Source organism: Suillus subaureus, assembly GCF_016647635.1.
Source record: "Suillus subaureus strain MN1 chromosome Unknown BJ212scaffold_2, whole genome shotgun sequence".
Lineage (NCBI taxonomy): Eukaryota > Fungi > Basidiomycota > Agaricomycetes > Boletales > Suillaceae > Suillus > Suillus subaureus.
In genome coordinates, this window is record NW_024538558.1 from 252,646 (window position 1) to 275,441 (window position 22,796).

At 48.0% G+C, this 22,796-nt stretch overlaps 3 protein-coding genes across 3 annotated transcripts; all 3 read left to right on the forward strand.

Annotated features, from left to right (window-relative positions):
* Positions 1 to 1,122: 1,122 nt before the first annotated feature.
* On the forward strand, positions 1,123 to 3,309 carry BJ212DRAFT_1294907 (uncharacterized protein; the record flags this gene model as incomplete). Its single annotated transcript, XM_041332266.1, has 7 exons — positions 1,123 to 1,308; positions 1,358 to 1,813; positions 1,866 to 2,181; positions 2,240 to 2,415; positions 2,500 to 2,619; positions 2,686 to 2,847; positions 2,902 to 3,309. The coding sequence occupies 7 exons, from the start codon at positions 1,123 to 1,125 to the stop codon at positions 3,307 to 3,309; spliced, it is 1,824 nt and encodes a 607-aa protein (XP_041198729.1).
* A 2,878-nt stretch (positions 3,310 to 6,187) lies between these two features.
* On the forward strand, positions 6,188 to 11,874 carry BJ212DRAFT_1452859 (P-loop containing nucleoside triphosphate hydrolase protein). The gene is made up of 22 exons (XM_041338840.1): positions 6,188 to 6,846; positions 6,895 to 6,967; positions 7,015 to 7,207; positions 7,260 to 7,433; positions 7,485 to 7,668; positions 7,725 to 7,978; positions 8,029 to 8,112; positions 8,164 to 9,288; positions 9,338 to 9,376; positions 9,432 to 9,504; positions 9,557 to 9,684; positions 9,733 to 9,761; positions 9,815 to 9,888; positions 9,939 to 10,021; positions 10,078 to 10,118; positions 10,165 to 10,473; positions 10,529 to 10,833; positions 10,885 to 11,008; positions 11,067 to 11,200; positions 11,255 to 11,310; positions 11,365 to 11,548; positions 11,602 to 11,874. Exons 1-22 carry the CDS (start codon positions 6,593 to 6,595, stop codon positions 11,711 to 11,713), a joined length of 4,032 nt encoding a protein of 1,343 aa, XP_041198730.1. The 5' UTR covers positions 6,188 to 6,592; the 3' UTR covers positions 11,714 to 11,874.
* Positions 11,875 to 16,824: 4,950 nt separating this feature from the next.
* On the forward strand, positions 16,825 to 21,951 carry BJ212DRAFT_1474874 (P-loop containing nucleoside triphosphate hydrolase protein; the record flags this gene model as incomplete). The annotated part of the gene is made up of 21 exons (XM_041339162.1): positions 16,825 to 17,078; positions 17,127 to 17,199; positions 17,247 to 17,439; positions 17,495 to 17,668; positions 17,727 to 17,910; positions 17,967 to 18,220; positions 18,271 to 18,354; positions 18,406 to 19,524; positions 19,574 to 19,612; positions 19,670 to 19,921; positions 19,970 to 19,998; positions 20,052 to 20,125; positions 20,176 to 20,258; positions 20,315 to 20,355; positions 20,403 to 20,735; positions 20,789 to 21,069; positions 21,123 to 21,246; positions 21,305 to 21,438; positions 21,493 to 21,548; positions 21,603 to 21,786; positions 21,840 to 21,951. The coding sequence occupies 21 exons, from the start codon at positions 16,825 to 16,827 to the stop codon at positions 21,949 to 21,951; spliced, it is 4,077 nt and encodes a 1,358-aa protein (XP_041198731.1).
* Between the last annotated feature and the right edge of the window lie 845 nt (positions 21,952 to 22,796).

The following is a 22,796-nucleotide window of genomic DNA, read 5'->3' on the forward strand; positions in this document are numbered from 1 at the left end:
AAGCAAGAGAGTATATGGTGTCCCAGGCAACAGGAGGGCAAGCAAAGGTCACAGAAGCAGCATTGGACTTGAGTTCTAACGAACATGTTCTTGCATCAGAGGTAACAGAATGGCCGATGAAGAAAGCAAGAATGGAGTTGCAGGCTGCATTGAGTTCAAAACTAGTTGTGCCATTCAACAAGGCATATGTTACAGAAGGAACCAAGCAGTTGAAGATAAACAGGGATCATGCACTGATGCTATTCATTACGTGCACTGGAGTTCCACCAGACATCATTGATTCCAAGGAGTTTAGGGCACTCTGCACTACTGTCATATGCCATTCCATACTCTCAACTCTAAATCCACTTCTCTGGATATCCAGATCTCAAATGATCTGATCTATCTTTATCTCCCTTCCAGAATCCAAACCCTATATCAGCACCCAACCCCATTTAGACTTCCCCTGTCTCTGGACTCCAGTTAACCATGTTTCCCTTTTGATTATTGATCTGTTACATACATTTCATTTCTGGTGTTCATTATTTGTGATCCATCCTACTTACTAATAGACTTTGCATATGCTTCATACATAGCCTTTATGTTTGCTGACTGATTCCTATATGATACCTACAGTATATAAACCTCCTGTAACTCTTGGAAATACTCCAGTTCGAATATCATCTTAGTTCCTGCTCATTCCTGTGTCCTCCAGACTCGAGATAAGTCTCTTGTCATATTCCAAGTCTTAGGATTGCATCCTAGACTACATTTCTGACTCTACCTTAAGGTAGTCTATCCTCTGTTAGTTTCTAGTCTGGACTTCGTCTGGATTAGTCTTATCTGCTTGTCCAAGTAACATCTGGACATCCATCAGACTTATCTCATGTTTCAGATCTGGATGTCTGTTGTCCACCCTAGTCAAATCCCAGAAACTCCGGACAACTGTTCTAGCCCCCAGAAATTAAGGGCACATACTTGGGAAAGGGGCACAGCATATGAGCTGAGGCCAAGCCCTTGTGATCCAACCCCCTTGAGCACGTGACCTTAACAACTACCTTGAATGCGAACTACAAGACTCCCTGTGCATTGACTGTTTCTGAGCAACTGATCCCAAATGAATGTGCAAGAATTACCATCACAATGGTCAACTATTTGAAAATACAATGTGATCTCACCATTACATTTGATGGTGGGAAGGTCCAGAAGCCCAAATCATTCTACACTGTCCATGTCACCACCACTGAACGGCAAACATTTCTATTCAAGCTTGATGATGCATTGATGCTCAGTCATACAGCTCATTATATTTGGGAGTTGTTGGAAAGTGTGAGTACTAAACTGCTTAATGAACTCAAAGCTCACCCAACAACAATAGGTTATTCTTGATATTAGACCCTTTCAGTTCTCTGGCTCATCATCAGATGACATGGGAAACACGAAAAATAGCCACAGAGATTTGTTGGCAAAACGGCCCTATATACTAAACCTCCAGGATGCATGTCATTTGCTATCGCTATGCAGCAAGCAAATATGCCAGCTGCCAGAGCTCAAAGAGATGATATCATATGGCTCGAGATTCAACTCTTCAATGATGTTATTGTACTCACAGATTTCTGATCATCTGAGAAAGGTTCTATCATTCATGGATAAGTCAGGCTATGCCATGGAGCACTTCAATTACCAGCACAACATGCTTAAGATTGGTCATGGTCTTGAGAAGATCAGCAAAACTCAATTTGCAAATATCCATTGGTCGGCGGCTTCACTGCAATGTGGTTTACCAGCAATGCAAGCCATAATCAGTGATTCAAACTTGGGAATTGATATCAAGGTAGATATGTCTGTTGTTGGTGAAGATTGACAAGTAATGTCTTTCTGTACAGGGCCTAAATCATTTCTTCAAGGAGAACACAACTGATTCTCTGATGTTCCAAGTTGACCTTGCGAAACTCATAGCAGTCACAGGGCCTTACACTAAAGCAATTCAATGTCTGGAATTGGCCCAAACAACCTGTGCAGATGTCTATCTATACTGGCTTGCCATTGTCACACAGATGGAACAACTGATTCAGGGCAATACAATTCGACTATGCAAAGAGACCAAAACTGCCATTCATGCAATTACTAATGCACAGTTCAAACAGATGATCAATGATGCACCAAATGATCCATATATCACAGCATTCTTCTCAAACCCAGGTGAGTGATGATGCATAGTATGGGCACTGGAACTTACTGATTTGTTGGATCTCCAAAGAATATAGAGCAGCACAGATCTACAAAAACATCAATCCTCTCAACTTGCCACCTATTCAATTAAGCAAATCTAATGGAACATATGCTGTTGTGTCCCCCAAAGATGCGATTATCAAGAGAGTTGGCATGAGTCTCCAATGCATGTTAAAGCACGAGTATGGTGATGTTTATGATGGGGTACAGTCGAACCAAGTTGCTGCAAATCTCATGAAGGAGAGAAATCCACGCTTGGCTGGATTGATGCCATGAGAGGCTCTGCAGTCATTGAAGGTCAAGCTCAAAGAGTATTGCAAAGGTGCAGATCCTTTCAACCGCAAGCCTTGTAAAAACAAGAATGTTCAGGATTGGTGGCTAGCTGTCCAGAAGGATGAAAATGTGCAGGTTCTTGGGGTGATAAAGTCATTTACTTAATTAGTTCATTTCACTAAACTCTTGTTCTTGTGTCAGGCTCTCATGATCAAGTTATATTCCGTGGTACCAGTGCCAATGGCTGACAAGAGGACTGTGTCAACTATAATGTGGCTCAATAGCCCAACTCAGAGCAGACAAGACATCACAACATTAAAAGAAACCATTCAAATTCACCAGTGGCACCACTGGAAACCTGATGTAAGTTGCCTTTGCTCGTTCAGACCATTGAAACACTCACATACATCTAATCAGTCAGCAGCGTCAAAAACAGCTCCTTCAGTCAAATGGTGTGATATGCATGCAACCATCCTTGGTGATCAACAACCTGAGAAGCCAATGGTCATTCCACCACCAGCCCGACCACCTATGAAAAGAGATATCACAATGAATGACTCAGATGATGAGACCAGCAAGGGAAAGTGGCCTGATGATGGTGACAATGTGAGCCTTGATGGAGAAGAAAGTGACAGGTTCGATGTTGGTGATCACATCAACTTATCATCGGGATTCCTTCTCGATGTCCTCTCAGACCAGCCTGTGCAGCTTGAGCCAACCGCTCCCATGAGTCACGGAGCTTCATCCAAGCTGGTGGCTGATGCTATGACTTCGTCGGTGGCACTAATGGATGACGAGTGGGAGATATGGGAGTCTGCAGAGTAGATTACAGTCAATTAGGTGAAATTCACCTGCAAATTAATGCAAATTAGCGTCAAGAAGCTAGAGCTTTCGGGGGCTCTGCCCCCAAACCCCCGTCAGTAAATTTGCGCGAATGACATGTCATTCACACCTGTAAATTTGGCCCTCTGCAAGGGCCATGCTAATTTGCCTGTCAACCAGACGCCCTACCCTAATTCCCGGAACCCTAACCAGCGTGTCCGTTGAGCACAGCGATCTCTGAGTCCTTCCAGTATGAAGTATTCCATTTCCTAATCGAGAAATCGTTTGACCCGGAGATAAGCGTTCCATCTGGGGTCCAGGCGAGGCACAACACCGAACTTGTGTCCTTTGAGAGTGGCGACGAGCTCGCCTGTGTTCGCGTCCCAGATTTTGACTGGGATCTCGAGATAACGAATCATTATCGATTGCCAGTTGCCTCCACCAGTTGCGAACATGGTCATGTCTGGTGAGTAGACGACTGTGAACATGTGTTGGTGCCCAGTCTCGATTGAACCGAGGACTGTCTCTCCCTTCTCCACGTCCCACTCCCTTACGGCACCATCAATCACTCGCCAGCCATCTCGACTCCAACAGACAGACCCCACTGTTTCTGTGTCTCCCGTCCATTTCGCGATGACTTTACCTGTGCCAATGTCCCACAACCTCACTCCACCATCCTGACTTCCGCTAACCATTTTCTTCCCGCCCAGAGACAACGCTGTCGACGTCCACACTCCACTATCTCCGTTTCGCCAATCGTCTCCAATCTGTTTCCCACTCGTCAAGTTCCATACCCGCAGCGAGCCGTCGAATGAACAAGTCATCATCCGCTGTCCGTCTGGCAGATGTATGGCCCCAGTGATCCAATGGGCGTGTCCTTCGAATTTCTGGCTGGGCGTTATCGTTGATGTCTCTTGCATCCCAACGACGGGTGAAGACATAATCAACTATAGGGCGCAGTTCCTTATTAGCTTTCGTCCAACAAAATCCAAAATCATCACTTACCACAATGTGTTTCTTGACAGGTCCTGACGTCTTCACACCAAGACACCATTAATGGGCGTATAGGTCAAGAGTGCACTGCAAGTCTGAGCTGATACGTTTTCCACGCATCGCCCTTCACAGCTGACAGCATGTGCTATGCAGCGGAAGCGCCCAAGCCTCATTTGTGATCGCGAGTCGCATTCTATCATTCACAAATTTGATCCCCGTTCGTATTGCTTGGCCAATGTATCGTATGCTGGGTTGCGCTCCGGATCGTACATCCGCATTTTCCCAGCCAACTTCAACGTGCTCATCTCCGAGTCGTCAATACTCGACACACATCTCGTGCGCAAGGCGTACATTTTACCACGTCTCTCATTACACGGGAAACTATCCAGAACTTTCTAATCACTAATACCAACCACCATTATTTCCGCCCCTCTTCTGTTGGTGCCCCGGCCGACACCAACCCATACACTGTGATCCATCGTAACGATGCACAGCACCGACCTATGGAGTGGTATCTACATTAAGCGGAAATTCGTCTGATTCTCACATTATCCTTGCGAGGCCCAACAGTGAATTTCTTGACACAGCTTCGCTCCGCTATCCTCGTTAAATGGAACACAGTGTAAAATTGTCTCTCCCCACTCAATTTCTCCTTGAAGGTGCTCGTCGTCCCGCCGATACTCATCCCCATCTGGTGCGTAAGACATGGATTATCGTATTTCTCAATAGACGAAAAATCACCCTGAACTCCCAATCACTGTTCCCAGCCATATGTTCTATCTTGCTCCATTAACCTCGGCACAAATCCACCACTCATGAATCTGGTGGTATGGCTTCGGAAACGAATTGCAATAACCCAATCCCCCCGGTCCCCGTCTTGTCGTCGTCCGTTCTTTCGATGTCAGCAAGCCTAGTGCTGAGGTCGATGACCTCAAATTTAAAGGTGGCGTTGCAGGCGGTTCTATCCTCACTGGCATCCTATGTCCAGGGCATGAAATCGAGATTCGCTCAGGAAACGAAACTACATAGGCCTACCGCTCTGTTTCTTCCAACTCAATATCTGCAACCGATGGGACGCACCTCTTGTGAGCAGGAATAACAAGGCTCGTCACCATGGGCCGTTGCACCAGATCGGCACACATATGGGCCTAATGTTTCAGCTTGAAGCCAATATTTTTGACATGGTGCTTGTGCAATTCCACGTGTCAACGTGGCTTACTCACTCACATTCAGGTCCCATCGGCCATTATGGGTCATTGTTAGCCTATTGAATCTTGCTGAGGTCCTTTTATGTATGACATCGCGAGCCTGTATGCGCTGTGAGTAGTTCACGGACAGACAAAAGTACTTTATACTGTTGGCCCAAAGGAGTTAGAAATACTTAACCTCCAGCTGAACGGGATTCGAAAATGTGTTGTTGAATCGGGAAAATGCTTTGGAGGTACTCCTATTGTGTAAACGCTCAGATCTACAGACAGGCCTATCAAACTTGCCCAACTTATTGGCCTCAGAGCCTAAGTCGCATCGGGGAGTGAGCAGTGGTGCTGACCAGTTATCATTGTGATATTATACCAGTACGGTACCAGTGAGTCTAACGTTGTGAGTCTGAATCACTACGAGTAGTGACTCACAACGCAGTCGGCTCCAACGGAGTGACATAAGCATGTTACTGTGAGTTGCCTTCACTTTCGTGTGCCTCGGCTTGGCCTCACGGCTTGAGAGAGATGAAATTCTTGAAGCAAGATGGTACCGGGTCCGATCGCGAGTCACTACTACATAGCCAGTGACTACTTAGTAGTAGCAGTGACTCACAACGGAATCGGTTTAACGGAATGACATAAGCATGTCACTGGAATCCGGCAAATGATTTAGTTACCTTCACCTCGAGCTCGGCTTGGCATCGAAAGACATGAAGCGACTATAACGGTACAATCGATCGTTCCAACATGACTTGATGCTTTAGCCGCATCGTTCTGACATGCATGTACGATGTGATAAGGAATACAATGAGCGTCACGTTGCATATTACATGGTGCACGCATGGTGGCTCGGGTACGAGGAAGAAACGGCATCTAGCTGCTGGCTTGACTGAAGCTACGTGAGGTAAGCACATGGTTCATCAATTAATTTTGCCGCGCGTTCCTCGCTTCTCGCGCAAGTCATCGTAACAGTGTTAGTACGCCGAATTTGACTCGTTGAAGCCGCCGGGTGCCTCGGAACCGCAGTGACCTACATAAAATAAACCCATAGATTTTCTGCAGATGCCAGTCCACACCAAGTACAGCACTCCAACATGGGTACAGAACCCACTCTACTTGCGTCACATACGTCGGAGGGCCGTCCAACCACTGCTGACGAAAAGAAACCTACCTTTTCAAAGGAGCTCACACCCTCAGAGCACGTTACTCTGGACATGAAAGAGAGTTCAAAGGGCATCCGAGCCTTTCTCCGCTGGCCGAAGAAAGTATCCAAGGAAACAGAGATCGAAGCCGAGAACGCAAATGCAGCGGACACGCTCGCCCCTGCGTCATTTTCATCGCTATTTCGGTTAGATCATTCCACTTTTTGACTGAACGTGATGATTGAGCGACACAGGTATTCCACTCGCTTTGAAATAATGTTGAACTGCTTTGGTATCATCTTCGCTGTTGCCGCTGGCGCGTCGCAGGTGAGTTTTCGAATTCGCGAGCTACATCTTCTTACTTCCTATCCTAGCCCCTGATGACTTTGATATTCGGCAATATGACCCAAGATTTCGTTACTTTTGGTTCAGCAGAGAACGAGTACTATCAAGCGCTGCAGTCTAATGACACCAACATGATTGCGCAAGCACGGGCCGCACTGGATGTTGCCGCATCCGCGTTCGTTCACAGCGCTAGCCTGGATGCTTCTTACCTTGCTTATCTTGGTAAGTCTTGATTCGATCAGAAACAGACAGTACCCACCTGAAGTCGTATCAGGTATCGCAATGCTTGTTTCCACGTACATATACATGTGCATCTGGGTTTATACTTCAGAAGCTAATGGGAAAAGAATACGAGAGAAGTATCTTCAGGCCATCCTTAGACAGGAAATCGCCTATTTTGATGATGTGGGAGCTGGAGAGGTTGCGACGCGCATCCAAACCGATACTCGTAAGTCATACCAGACTTTTCAAAGGTCGAAGTCACCTTGCTCTGAAATAGACTTGGTACAAATGGGGATATCCGAAAAAGTCACTATTTCAATAACCTGCATCAGCTGTTTCACCGTTGGCTTTATTCTTGCATATGCCCGGTCATGGCGTCTTGCTCTTGCACTGTCATCCATGATTGTGTGCATCCTACTCATAGGCGGCATCATGAAAAAGTTTCTTTCCAAATACACGCAGTGAGTGTACCTGCTGTTGAGCTTGTCCTGAAGATCTGATCTCTGTTTAATACTAGATTGTCCTTGAAGCATGTTGCCGAGGCAGGTAGTCTTGCGGAAGAAGTCATATCGACGATTCGCACCGCGCAGGCTTTCGGGACGCAGAAAACTATGTCTGGAATATACGATAAGAATGTCGACGTAACTCGCGCCGTCGACGCCAAAGCGAGTATTTGGCAAGGTGTAGGGCTAGGCTGCCTCTTCTTTGTAATCTACGCTGGGTATGCGCTGGCGTTCGATTTCGGAACTACCCTTATAAACGAGGGCGAGGGTCTGTTCCCGTTTCTGTTTCGTGAAACTGCATTTAACTTTGGTTTGCAGCTAACGCCGGACAGGTTGTAAATGTCTTCTTCGCCATTTTGACCGGATCATTATCTCTCGCCCTACTTGCGCCTGAATTACAAGGTAATCGTGGTCTCGCTTTTGCTTCGGAATTCTCATCATGCATTACTCAAGCTATTACACGCGGCTGTGGTGCTGCTGCCAAAATTTTCGCTACGATCGAACGTGTCCCCAATATCGACTCTGCAAATCCAGGAGGACTAAAGCCCGCAAAGGTCACTGGCGAGATTACGTTCGAAGACGTCAAATTCAACTATCCATCTCGTCCAGATGTCCCAATTCTCAAAGGGATCAACATCACCTTCCCGGCTGGCAAGACCACTGCTCTCGTCGGCGCATCTGGATCCGGTAAATCCACGATTGTATCCCTTACGGAACGCTTCTACGATCCGCTCAGCGGCTCCGTCATGCTTGACGGAACTGACTTGCGAGAGCTGAATATCAAATGGCTGCGCTCCCAGATCGGTCTGGTCTCGCAAGAGCCTGTGCTTTTCGCGACGACTATCAGGTGCAACGTTGCACACGGTCTCATTGGCACACCATACGAGGATGCATCTGATGAGGAGAAGTTTGGACTCATCAAAGCAGCCTGCGTCAAGTCCAATGCGGATGACTTTATTACCCGCCTGCCACAAGGATATGACACGATGGTCGGCGAGCGAGGTTTTCTGTTGTCGGGAGGGCAAAAACAGCGGATCGCCATTGCGCGAGCTATCGTGTCGGATCCACGGATCTTGCTCCTTGATGAAGCAACGAGTGCCCTCGACACTCGCTCAGAAGTGATCGTACAAAATGCTCTCGACAAGGCTGCTGCTGGTCGAACTACCATCACCATTGCTCATCGTTTGTCAACAATTAAAGATGCTGACTGCATACTTGTAATGGGCGGGGGACTCGTACTGGAACGAGGGACTCATGCGGAACTTCTGGCAGACGAGAATGGCGCATACTCTCGTCTCGTCGCGGCTCAGTCTCTTCGGGAGGGTCATGAAGGTGATGACCTAGACGCAGTGATATCAAATGACGAAACGGATTTGGAAAAGCCTAGGCCAGAAGAGCTGCTCGAACGGAAGAGCACCATTCGCTCCATCGGAAGCGACGTCGTTAGTCAATTAAAGGAGGAAGTAAGGGGCCGCGCTCCAGAGGAAGACTACGGTTTATTTTATTTAATGAGACGCATTGCTATTCTTCACCGCAAAGGGCTTCATCGATATTTGTTTGGATCTCTCTTTGCCATAGGTGAGTCCACAAAGCACACATTACTAGCTGGGCTCATATGTTTCTGCAGGAAACGGTGCCGCTTATCCCGCCTCTGGTATCATCTTTGGTAAGTCCTTTCGCCACAAAAAATAGAGGTCATTTATTCTGGCATGCACTGGCAGGGCAAGCAATCTCCGGCTTTAGCGCGACTACAAGTGCTGAGCGCAGCTACCAAGGCGACCGGAATGCTCTCTGGTTGAGTTTACATATTTTCCTAGATATCACGTTGGTGCTTATCTCGAACCAGGTTTTTCATCCTTGCTATTCTGTGCGCCTTATGTATGGGTTTCCAGAACTACTACTTTGCTTCTGCTGCCGCTGTATTGACTGCCAAGCTCCGTTCACTGAGCTTCAAAGCCATGCTCCGGCAAGACAGTGAGTGCTCAATAGCTACATGATTATCTTCCTCACTCATGGCAACAGTCGAGTACTTTGACGACGACAAGAACAGTGTGAGTCTTATAACTCCTCCAGCTTGTGTATGACCCTCATTGGACTCTGTAAGACTGGCGTTCTGACGTCAAGCCTGAGCGAAAACCCCCAGAGGATCAATGGTCTCGCTGGCATAACTCTCGGAACGTGAGTATCACTGTTCCTTCCAATGTGGTGTAACGACTGACTTTGGTTAGAATCGTCCAATCTATCGCCACTCTAGTGGTTGGTTTGGCCATTGGCTTTGCATATGCTTGGAAGGTGGCCATTGTCGGCATGGGTGCGTCCCGTTTTCCGATTATACGCATTTCTCTTACAAATTTCGTCCTTACTTAGCATTTATCCCTCTCTTGATTTGCGGTGGCTATACACGTTTGGTACGTGACCTGCGTCATAAGTTTCCGTCGTGCTAAATGTTTTTAGCAAGTCGTTGTTTTGAAGGATCAGAGGACCAAGAAAGCGCAAGAAAGCTCTGCTCAGATTGCCTGTGAAGCTGCTGCAGCCATTCGCACCGTTGCATCATTGACCCGGGAAGAGCACTGCCTTAATATTTACAGACAGAGCTTGGAAGTACCCATCAGAAAATCCACTAGGACAGCGCTCTGGAGCAACTTGCTGTACGCATTCTCTCAGGCCATGGGTTTCTGGGTGACATCTCTAGCCGTCTGGTATGGCGCGACGCTCGTTTCTCGGCTGGAGTTATCCACACAATCGTTCTTCGTTGCTTTAGTGGTATGGTTATTTTGTCAACCTCCGAACATAATTGATGTAAACAATACATTGGCAGAGCACGGTATTTTCCTCAATGCAGGCTAGCAACTTCTTTGCCTTTGTGCCCGACGTCTCATCGGCCAAAGGTGCCGCCGACGCAGTTATCAGGCTCCTTGATTCGACTCCCGCGATTGATGCAGAGTCAACTGAAGGCAAAACCGTTCCGAGCGAAACTATCAAGGGCCGTATACAGCTGGAGAACGTTCGTTTCAGCTATCCCAACCGTCCCAGAATCCGGGTTCTTCGTGGCCTCTCGCTTACCGTCGAACCTGGAACTTATGTTGCCTTAGTCGGCTCCAGCGGTTGCGGTAAAAGCACGGTGTAAGTCTCGTATTTTACTATATTCAAACAGGCTGCTGAGAGTCCATTTAGTATCCAGTTACTAGAGCGTTTCTACGATCCACTTTCCGGACGGATCTCGCTTGATGGGGAGCTCATCGATGAGTTTAACGTCCAGGCATATCGACAGCAGATTTCACTTGTGTCGCAAGAACCTGTGAATACGATCGTCACATTGATCCCTTGGTAGAGAGAGCTGACCGGTTGCCTTGCAGACTTTGTACGCGGGAACTATTCGCTTCAATATCTTGCTCGGTGCCGCCAGACCAGAATCTGAGGTCACGCAAGAAGAGATCGAGGCTGCCTGCCGTAGTGCCAACATACTAGATTTCATTCAATCACTTCCAGAGTAAGACTTCTCAACACTACGACATCTTGAGGTTTACTGACATGATAATGTTAGTGGGTTCAATACCGAAGTCGGTGGCAAGGGATCCCAGCTGTCGGGGGGCCAGAAACGTGTGTATCATTCGCCACAGATCCCTTTCTTTGCGCGCTGAAATCATGATCCAGAACGCATAGCAATCGCTCGCGCACTGCTTCGGAACCCCAAGGTTCTTCTGCTCGACGAAGCTACATCAGCGCTTGATTCGAACTCGGAGAAGGTAGTGCAAGAAGCTCTTGACAGTGCTGCGAAAGGTCGCACCACCATTGCCATAGCCCACCGTCTTTCGACTATCCAGAACGCTGATCGCATGTGAGTCAATCGAGAACATCGTCACTCATGAACCCTTTCTCAACACTTTGCAGACATTTTATCAAGGAGGGCAGAGTCAGCGAATCTGGAACCCATGATGAGCTTCTTGCGCTGAGAGGAGATTATTACGAGTTCGTCCAGCTGCAGGCACTCAGCAAGAAGTAGTGGTAATTTAGATAATGTCCGATGTTTAACTCATTAAAACATTATAATATAGTCTCGTCCACGTACCCTTTCAGAGCGAATCAGTCATTTCAGCTTTTTAGAATCATGGAAGAGACAAGGGGCCCAGAGTTCAGTACTGTAGTTCACTGACTATATCATCATACTTGCCACGAACTCGGACGTCCGAACGCCTGCGTCGTCATATAGTCCAACTACCAACTCTTGGCCTAGAAGCGTGCTCGTGCATGGTCTCTGGGTGATGTGCCCCCTCATGTTTCGGTTCTGTGGATTGCTTTTCTACAATCCGAGTCCGAGTTCATCCACGCCATGTCAATATCATGCGTTCCACAATTGCGCACAGGTTCCGATGGGGACCTGAGCCTCGAGTGTACTGATCCTTCACCTCAAACGCCCCCCTCAGAGTTGAAGAGTACTTTGATTCTTCTCAGCGACCAGAGGTACTGAGCGTAACCTACCTCTCTGGTGATTCGCATGGCTAATCACCGTTTGACTCCTTTGGATCACGACCGTTTGACAGGCAGTACTGCCTATTGAAAGTCATTGTTTACAATTCATATTGGATGCGCCGTTATTTCTGGTTCCCTTAATTTGGAGTCAGGGAATGGTGCAACCCGCTACAGTTATATGATTTTCCCGTCCTTTCTGACTCAGAGTATGGCCCTCGTTCTTGAGCAGAACACTTCGTACGTACACTTCCAGCTCTGGTGTAACTGAATCAAGACTGTCGTCCGATTGACTGTTACGCCAAAAGGCAGTGATACTGAAAGCTTGTGTTTCAGTATCGCGGACAGTATTTATGTAGATTATGGGAACTCCAGTAAGCCAGCGTGCTTACAACTGGCTACGTCGTGTGACTTGTCTCCGCTAAAAACTTACAATTTCAGGATCTTCTACGATCGTGCCCTACTTAAGCTTAGTCTCACGCTCGCATATCTGCATCCACCATGCTCGTCACGATATGTGTTTGGGAACGTTGGGTTTCTCGATGGAGATGTTGCCATTACCAGTATGTAGCTTAACTTGATAATATGCGCATGGGTATTTTATCGTTACATGAGGAGTAGTGCTCGAAGTTGTGTTGGCGACGACGGGAGACACCATAGAGACGGCAGCATGGGGTTGCGAAGATGACTGGGTTTGAGCTGTGCCGCTGGATTGCTGCGTGATGGGTTATTGGGAGGGTGCGAGCTTCCTGCAGTGGCATTTGTCCGGGTGGGCCTGGGGATTGGCCTTCGTCTCTCCCTTGCTAAAGCGTTTCTCTATATACGCCCGTGTTATGGTCATAGCAGCCCTAGTTGCGAGTAGCTTTCCGCCTGCCGAAAAGGACACGCTTTTCACGAAATGCGCATGGCAAAGGGGTGAACTGATGGGCTGATTGTTGTAGAGATTCCATAGGCGCAGCCCAACCTAACCAGTCGCACCACACGAGACTCCGAGCGTCAGACAAAGCCGGCAAATTAGCGTCAAAAAGCCGAAGCTTTTGGGGTCTCTGCCCCCGGGCCCCCGTCAGTAAATTTGCGTGAATTTCGTGTTATTCACACTTGTAATTTTGGCCCTCGCACATGCTAATTTGCTTGTCAACCAGACACCATACCCTAATTCCCGGAACCCTATTGCGCTTATGAGGATGCGGCTGATCTGCCTCCAGTTTGAAGTATTCCATGTCCTAATCGAGTGATCGGCTGACCCGGAGTCTGGAGATAAGCGTTTTCTATCACCATATCGTCCTTTGAGAGTGGCGACGAGCAGATCTTGATGGCGGAGTCAGTATCTGGGAGCCACTCCAACCCACCAGTTGCAAACACGGTCATGTTTGGTGAGTAGACGACTGCGTACACGTTTTTGTGCCCAGTCTCGATTGGACCGAGGATTGTCTCCCTTTTCCATGTCCCACTCACTTACAGTCCTGTCCTCCTGAGAGATCCGTTCACCACTCGCTGACCATCTCGACTCCAGCACACAGACCTCACTGTTTTTGTGTGTCCCATCCATTTCGCGATAACTTTGCCGGCATGTGTCGAAGTCCCACAACCTCGCTTCACCATCTCCACTTCCGCTAACAACTTTCTTCCCGTACGGAGACAACCGCTATCGTCCACAATTCGCTATCTCCGTCCCGTCAGTCGTCTCCTATTTGTTTCCCGCTCTTCAAGTTCCATACCCGCGATGAGCCGTCTCTCGGACAAATCATCATCCGCTGTCCGTCTGGCAAGTGTATGGCCCCAGTGATCCATTCGTGTGTCCTTCGAATTTATGTCTGAGCTTTATCGTTGATGCATCTTGCCTTGCAACGATAGATGAAGACATGATTAACTACTGGGCACAGCTCCGTCTCAGCTTTCATCCAATAAAGTCCAAACTCTCACTTACGACAATGTTTCTTAGGAGGTCTCGACGTCTTGACAGCAAGACACAATGGGTGTATAGGTCAAGATTACACTACGAGTCTGGTACATTTTCCATGCATCATGCATTATCCTCGTGTTCACTTCACAGCTTATAGCGTATGCTGTGCAGCGGAAGCGCCCAAGCCTCATTTGTGATCAGCAGTCGCATTCCATCATTCGCAATTTTGATTCCCATTCTTACTACTTGGTCAATTATAATTATAACGCCCCAGATCATACATCCACATTCTCCCAGCCAACTCTTCCTCGAACGCGCTCGTTGTCTTTGAGTTGTCAATGCTCGATACACATCTCGTGCGCAAGGCGTACATTTTACCGTGTCTCTCACCACACGGGAACTATCCAGAACTTTTGCAATCACTGATACTTTTTTTTTGGATTCTCGTTTATTGTCCTTTGGGGCGGGGCCCTATGGTGGACACTACCTTCACTGATACTAACAACCATGATTTCTACCCCTCTTCCATTGGTGCCCCAGCCAATACCGACCCGTAGTTTGTGATGCATCGTATCGTTGCACAGCACCGAGCCCCTACTACAGGGTGGTATCTACATTATGAGGCGGAAATTCATGCGATTCTAACATTGTCCTCGCGATTCCCGAAAGTGAATTAAGTGTCCGACACAACTTCACTCCGCTATCCTGGTTAATATGTAAGCAACACAATGTAGAACTATCTTTCCCCACTCAACTGCTCCTTGAAGGTGCTTGTCATCCTGCCGATGCTCGTACTCATCTGGTGCGCAAGACATGTCTCTTAGTAGGTGAAAACCTATCCTGAATTCTCAATCACTGATACTCCCCACGTTCCATTTTTCTCCACAAACTTGGTGGTATAGCTTTGGCGGCGGATTGCAACAACACTGAATGTGGCCAAGGAGATGTCTGTCTCAAGAAAGCATTGTGGCCCTCGAACAGTCCGGATCACTGGGGGATGATGTCCACAGGTCTGGAGACAAGACCTTCAGTTGGAGGATGCCATACCCTGGAGCTACTGGATTTGGTCTTTTAGTTGGATCACAACGAAGGTGTGTCCTCGGTAGAATGGACAATCCAATGGTGTGCTCATTCTTGTAAGAGGCACGATGGCTGAGTCATCACCCCTCCTTGCGATATCTGCGCAACTAAAATACATCGTCGACGACGTTAAACGATACATTATAAACCTATCCCGGCTCCCACTGATCCCGTCTCAACATCATCCGTTCTTTCGGTGTCAACAAGTGCCGAAGTCTGATCTCAAATGTGGCGTTATGGGTGATTCCACCCTCGCTGCCGTTCTACGTCCAGAAATCGAGATCTGCCCAAGAAATGAAACTACATAGGCCTGTCGCTCTCTATCGCTTTGTTTCCCCCAATTTAATATCATCAACCGATGGGATGCACCTCTTTTGAGCAGTGATAATAAGGCTCGTCACTGTGAATCATTTATGCGAGATCGGCAGGTATATCGCCCAATGTTTTAGCTCGAAGCATCTTGATAACATAGGGCATGGCACTTGTAGGATTCCATGTACGTTACAGCTATATCTGTCGAACACGAGCTCAAGTTTGTACAGTTCATCCCCCGGTGTTGGAGCACCGGCCATCATCGTCAAGGCGACTTGCTTCCATCGGTTATTGTAGGTCATGGTTGGCCTACCGAGTCTTGCTGTGAGGACCTCTATTGTATGACGTCGCGAGTCTGAAAATTTTAGCGCTGTGGAGGTTTAAGATATTCCTAACAGCTCATAAGCCGCTCGATTACTAAGGCATGGCCCCTCAAGGCAACGGAGGGCAACGACTGCAAGAAACAATTAATGGTTTATGGACGGACGAAAGTACTTATGCTGTTGGCCAAAGGAACTCAGAAATTCTTGACCTCCAGCTGAGTGTTATCGAGTCGGGAAAATGCTTTGGGGGTACTCTTATCATACAGCCGCTGGATCCATAGACAGGCCTATCAGACTTGCCCGACTTATTGGCCTCAGCGCCCAAGTCAGTCAGCATCAGCCCATCAGATGCATCATTGATGGCCCCGACGGGCTGTCCTTGTAGTATTAATACTGGTACGGTACCAGTGAATGCTACTAACGCAGTTGTGAGTCTGAATTACTATAGCTATTAGCGATGTAAGTTTATATTGAGTCAGTGCTACTGGTAGTGGTAGTGACTTACAACAGCCAGCAACCCGGGAATGACATAATCATGTTATCGAAATTCGGCAAATGATTGAGTTGCCTTCACTTTCGTGTGCCTCGACTCGGACAGCTCGAAGAATGATACATACAGCAGTAGACTTCAAGCAAGACAGTCCGATCAAACGCTCCAACATGTCGAAAAAGACTTGATGTAGTGAAATCCTGCTTCAGCCGCATTGTTCTCACATGCGTGTGCGAAGAAATGCAATGAATATCGCGTTGCCATATTATATGGTGCATGCATGGTGACTAGGGTACGAAGAAGAAGCAGCATCTAGCTGTTAACTTCTTGGCTACAGCTACGCGAGGTAAGTACGTGTTCCCCATCAATGAATTGTTGCGTAGGCCCCTCACTTCTCACGTAAGATTGAAGACACCGTAACAGTCTTAGTGCGCCGAACTTGACTCGCTGACACCGCCGGGTACCTCGGAACCGCAGTAACCTACATAAATGCATAGATTTCTTGCAGATGTCCAATCAAGGCCCCCTCTGAGTCAAACATGAGTGCAGAACCGACTTTACTTGCATCACATACGTCGGAGAGCCGTCCACCCACTGCCGACGAAAAGAATCCTACCTTATCAAAGGAGCTCACACACTCAGAGCATGTTACTCTGGACATGAAAGAGAATTCAAAGGGCATCCGAGCCTTCCTCCCCTGGCCAAAGACAGCATCCAAGGAAACAGAGAACGAAGCCGAGAACGCAAGTGCAGCGGACACACTCGTCCCCGCGCCATTCTTATCGTTATTCCGGTTAGATCACCCTGCTTTTTGACTGAACATGATGATTCACCGACACAGGTATTCCACACGCTTTGAAATAATGTTGGACTGTTTTGGCGTCATCTTCGCTATTGCCGCCGGCGCTTCGCAGGTGGGTTTTCGGATTTGCGAGCTACATCTTCTTATTTCCTACCCTAGCCTCTGATGACTTTGGTATTCGGCGACATGACCCAAGATTTCGTTACATTTAGTTCAGTAGAGAACGAGTACTATCAAGCACTGCAGTCAAATGACACGAATGTGATTGTGCAAGCACAGGCCGCGCTGGGTGCTGCTTCATCCTGGTTAGCTCGTAGCGCTAGCCTGGATGCTTCTTACCTCGCTTATCTTGGTACGTTCTTGATTCGAAAAGAATGAGACCTAGCACCCACCTGAACTCGTACCAGGCATTGCAATGCTTGTTTCCACGTACATGTACATGTGCATCTGGGTTTATACTTCAGAGGCTAATGGAAAAAGAATACGAGAGAGGTATCTTCATGCCATTCTTAGACAGGAAATCGCCTATTTTGATGATGTGGGGGCTGGAGAGGTTGCGACACGCATCCAAACTGACACTCGTAAGTCATACTGGACTTTTCAAAGGTAGATGATCGAAGTCACCTTGCTCTGAAATAGACTTGGTACAAATGGGGATATCCGAAAAAGTCGCTGTTGCAGTCACTTGCATCAGCTGTTTCGTCACTGGCTTTATTCTTGCATATGCCCGGTCATGGCGTCTCGCTCTTGCATTGTCGTCCATGATTGTGTGCCTCCTGATTATAGGCGGCGTCATGAAAAATTTTCTTTCAAAATACACGCAGTGAGTGTACTTGCTGTTGAGCTTGTCCTGAAGCTCTGACCTGCGTTCAACACCAGATTATCCTTGAAGCATGTTGCTGAGGCAGGCAGTCTTGCGGAAGAAGTCATATCCACGATTCGTACCGCGCAGGCTTTCGGGACGCAAAAAATTATGTCTGGAATATACGATAAGAACGTTGACGTCACTCGCGTTGTCGACACCAAAGGGAGTATTTGGCAAGGTGTAGGGCTAGGCTGTCTCTTCTTTGTCAACTACGCTGGGTATGCGCTGGCGTTCGATTTCGGAACTACCCTTATAAACGAGGGCGAGGGTCTGTTCCCGTTTCTGTGTCGTGAAACTGCATTTAACTTTGGTTTGCAGCTAACGCCGGACAGGTTGTAAATGTCTTCTTCGCCATCTTAACCGGATCATTGAATCTTGCCCTACTTGCGCCTGAATTACAAGGTAATCGTGGTCCTACTTTTGCTTCGGAATTCTCATCATGCATTACTCAAGCCGTCACACGTGGTTGTGGTGCTGCCGCCAAAATTTTCGCTACGATCGAACGTGTCCCCAATATCGACTCTGCAAATCCAAAAGGACGAAAGCCCACAAAAGTTACTGGCGAGATTACGTTCGAGGAAGTCAAATTCAACTATCCATCTCGTCCAGATGTCCCAATTCTCAAAGGGATCAACATCACCTTCCCGGCTGGCAAGACCACTGCTCTCGTCGGCGCATCTGGATCCGGTAAATCCACGATTGTATCTCTTACGGAACGCTTCTACGATCCGCTCAGCGGCTCCGTCATGCTTGACGGAACTGACTTGCGAGAGCTGAATATCAAATGGCTGCGCTCCCAGATCGGTCTGGTCTCGCAAGAGCCTGTGCTTTTCGCGACGACTATCAGGGGCAACGTCGCACACGGTCTCATTGGCACACCATACGAGGATGCACCTGATGAGGAGAAGTTTGGACTCATCAAAGCAGCCTGCGTCAAGTCCAATGCGGATGACTTTATTACCCGCCTGCCACAAGGATATGACACGATGGTCGGCGAGCGAGGTTTTCTGTTGTCGGGAGGGCAAAAACAGCGGATCGCCATTGCGCGAGCTATCGTGTCGGATCCACGGATCTTGCTCCTTGATGAAGCAACGAGTGCCCTCGACACTCGCTCAGAAGTGATCGTACAAGACGCTCTCGACAAGGCTGCTGCTGGTCGAACTACCATCACCATTGCTCATCGTTTGTCAACAATTAAAGATGCTGACTGCATACTTGTAATGGGCGGGGGACTCGTACTGGAACGAGGGACTCATGCGGAACTTCTGGCAGACGAGAATGGCGCATACTCTCGTCTCGTCGCAGCTCAATCTCTCCGCGAGGGTCGTGAAGATGATGACCTAGACGCAGCAATACCAAGTGACGAGACAGATTTGGAAAAGTCTAGGCCAGAAGAACTGCTCGAACGGAAGAGCACCATTCACTCCATCGGAAGCGACGTCGTCAGTCAATTAAAGGAGAAAGTAGGGGACCAGGAGGAAGACTACGGTTTATTCTATTTGATGAGACGCACTGCTGTTCTTCACCGCAAAGGGCTTCATCGTTACTTGATTGGATCTCTCTTTGCCATATGTGAGCACACAAAGCACACATTATTTACTGGGCTCATACGTTTCTGCAGGCAATGGTGCTGTTTATCCCGCCTCTGGTATCATCTTTGGTAAGTCGTTCCGCCACAAAAAAACTAGAGGTCATTTATTCTGGCATGCACCGGCAGGGCAAGCAATCTCCGGCTTTAGCGCGACCACAAATGCTGAGCGCAGCTACCAAGGCGACCGGAATGCTCTCTGGTTGAGTTTACATATTCTCCTGGATATCATGCTGGTGCTTATCTCGAGCCAGGTTTTTCATCCTTGCCATTCTAAGCGGCTTGTGTATGGGTTTCCAGAACTACTTCTTTGCTCTGCTGCCGCTGTATTGACTGCCAAGCTCCGTTCACTGAGCTTCAAAGCTATCCTCCGACAAGACAGTAAGTGTTTAATCGCTACATGATTAGTTTTCTCACTAATTACGATAGTCGAGTACTTTGACAATGACAAGAACAGTGTGAGTCTTACAACTCTTCCAGCACATGCACAACCCTCATCGGACTCTGTAAGACTGGTGCTCTGACGTCAAGCCTGAGCGAAAACCCCCAGAGGATCAATGGTCTCGCTGGCATAACTCTCGGAACGTGAGTATCACTGTTCCTTCCAATGTGGTGTCACGACTGACTTTGGTTAGAATCGTCCAATCTATCGCCACTCTAGTGGTTGGTTTGGCTATTGGCTTTGCATATGCTTGGAAGGTGGCCATTGTCGGCATGGGTGCGTCCCGTTTTCCGATACTACGCATTTCTCTTACAGATTTCGTCGCTATTCAGCATGTATCCCTCTCTTGATTGGCGGTGGCTATATACGTTTGGTACGTGACCTACGTAATGAGCTCCTATCGTGCTAACCGTCTTCTAGCAAGTTGTTGTTTTGAAAGATCAGAGGAACAAAAAAGCGCAAGAAAGCTGTGCTCAGATTGCCTGTGAAGCTGCTGCAGCCATTCGCACCGTTGCATCATTGACCCGAGAAGAGCACTGTCTCAATATTTACAAACATAGCTTGGAAGGACCTATCAGGAAATCTACTAGGACAGCGCTCTGGAGCAACTTGCTGTATGCATTCTCTCAGGCCATGGGGTTCTGGGTGACATCTCTAGCCGTCTGGTATGGCGCAACGCTCGTTTCTCGGCTGGAGTTATCCACAGCAATCGTTCTTCGTTGCTTTAGTGGTATGGTTATTTTGTCAATCTCCGTACATGATTGAAGTCAACACATTGGCAGAGCACGGTATTTTCCTCAATGCAGGCTGGCAACTTCTTTACATTTGTGCCTGATGTCTCATCGGCCAAAGGTGCCGCCGACGCAGTTATCAGGCTCCTTGATTCGACTCCTGCGATTGATGCAGAGTCAACTGAAGGCAAAACCGTTCCGAGCGAAACTATCAAAGGCCGTATACAGCTGGCGAACGTTCGTTTCAGCTATCCCAACCGTCCCAGAATCCGGGTTCTTCGTGGCCTCTCGCTTACCGTCGAACCTGGAACTTATGTTGCCTTAGTCGGCTCCAGCGGTTGCGGTAAAAGCACGGTGTAATGTCTGCATATTTTACCGTATTCAAACAGGCTGCTGAAAGCCCATTTAGCATCCAGTTACTAGAGCGTTTCTACGATCCACTTTCAGGACGGATCTCGCTCGATGGAGAGCTTATCGATGAGTTTAACGTCCAGGCATATCGACAGCAGATTTCACTTGTGTCGCAAGAACCTGTGAATACGATCGTCATATTGATCCCTTGGTAGAGAGAGCTGACTGATTGCCTTGCAGACTTTGTACGCAGGAACTATTCGCTTCAATATCTTGCTCGGTGCTGCTAGGCCAGAATCTGAGGTCACGCAAGAAGAGATCGAGGCTGCCTGCCGTAGTGCCAACATACTAGATTTCATTCAATCACTTCCAGAGTAAGACTTCTCAACACTACGAGAACTTGAGGCTTACTGACACGATAATGTTAGTGGATTCACTACTGAAGTCGGTGGCAAGGGATCCCAGCTGTCGGGGGGTCAGAAACGTGTGTATCATTCACGACAGATCCCTTTCTTTGTGTGCTGAAATCATGATCCAGAACGCATAGCAATCGCTCGCGCACTGCTTCGGAACCCCAAGGTTCTTCTGCTCGACGAAGCTACATCAGCGCTTGATTCGAACTCGGAGAAGGTAGTGCAAGAAGCTCTTGACAGTGCTGCGAAAGGTCGCACCACCATTGCCATCGCCCACCGTCTTTCGACTATTCAGAACGCTGATCGCATGTGAGTCAATCGAGAACATCGGCACTCGTGAACCCTTTCTCAATACTTTGCAGACATTTTATCAAGGAGGGCAGAGTCAGCGAATCTGGAACCCATGATGAGCTTCTTGCGCTGAGAGGAGATTATTACGAGTTCGTCCAGCTGCAAGCACTCAGCAAGAAGTAGTGGTAATTTAGATAATGTCCGATGTTTAACTCATTAAAACATTATAATATAGTCTCGTCCACCTACCCTTTTAGAGCGAATCAGTCATTTCAGCTTTCTAGAATCATAAAGGAGACAAGGGGCCCATAGTTCAGTACTGTGATTCACCGACTATATCATCATACTTGCCACAGGCTTGGATGTCTGGACATCTGCTTCGTCGTATGATTCTTACAAGAAACAGGAATTCTCGAAAGTCCGGGGATACATCATCAGTCAACGGCGTTCCAATCAAGACCAGGACACCACCTAGCAGACACCTTCCACGACGACCTTCGCAAACTGTTACCGCACGAAGACGGAAGGAAACTCATAGTGAGATGGACGCCGGGACACAAGGGCATCCCGGGAACGAAGCCGCGGATGAGGAAGCGAAAAAGGCGGCAGCAGCAGGCGAATCCTCACCACCGGACGAGCTCCCAGCGTCGCTCCTGACCAGAAACGGAACGATAAGAACACTCCCGCTCAGCAAAGCCGCGCTAAAGCAACAATTCCACAGCAAAGTAAAGATGGAGGCCACCACCGTCATGAAAGAATCCCCCCGCTATGCTCGCCTGCAAACCATCGACCAAACAGTCCCATCCAAGAAGTTCGCAAGCAAAATCGAAGACTTACCCAGGAAGCACGGCTCGCTAGTGTTCCAACTACGGACAGGACATGTCGCACTCAACAAACATCTCCACCGCATAGCTAGAACGCCAACCGCAATATGCCCAGGATGCCAAACGCACGAAGAGACTGTTCACCACTTCCTGATGACGTGCCCAAATACGCTAGACAACGCGCCACGCTAGGCATGGAAGTGG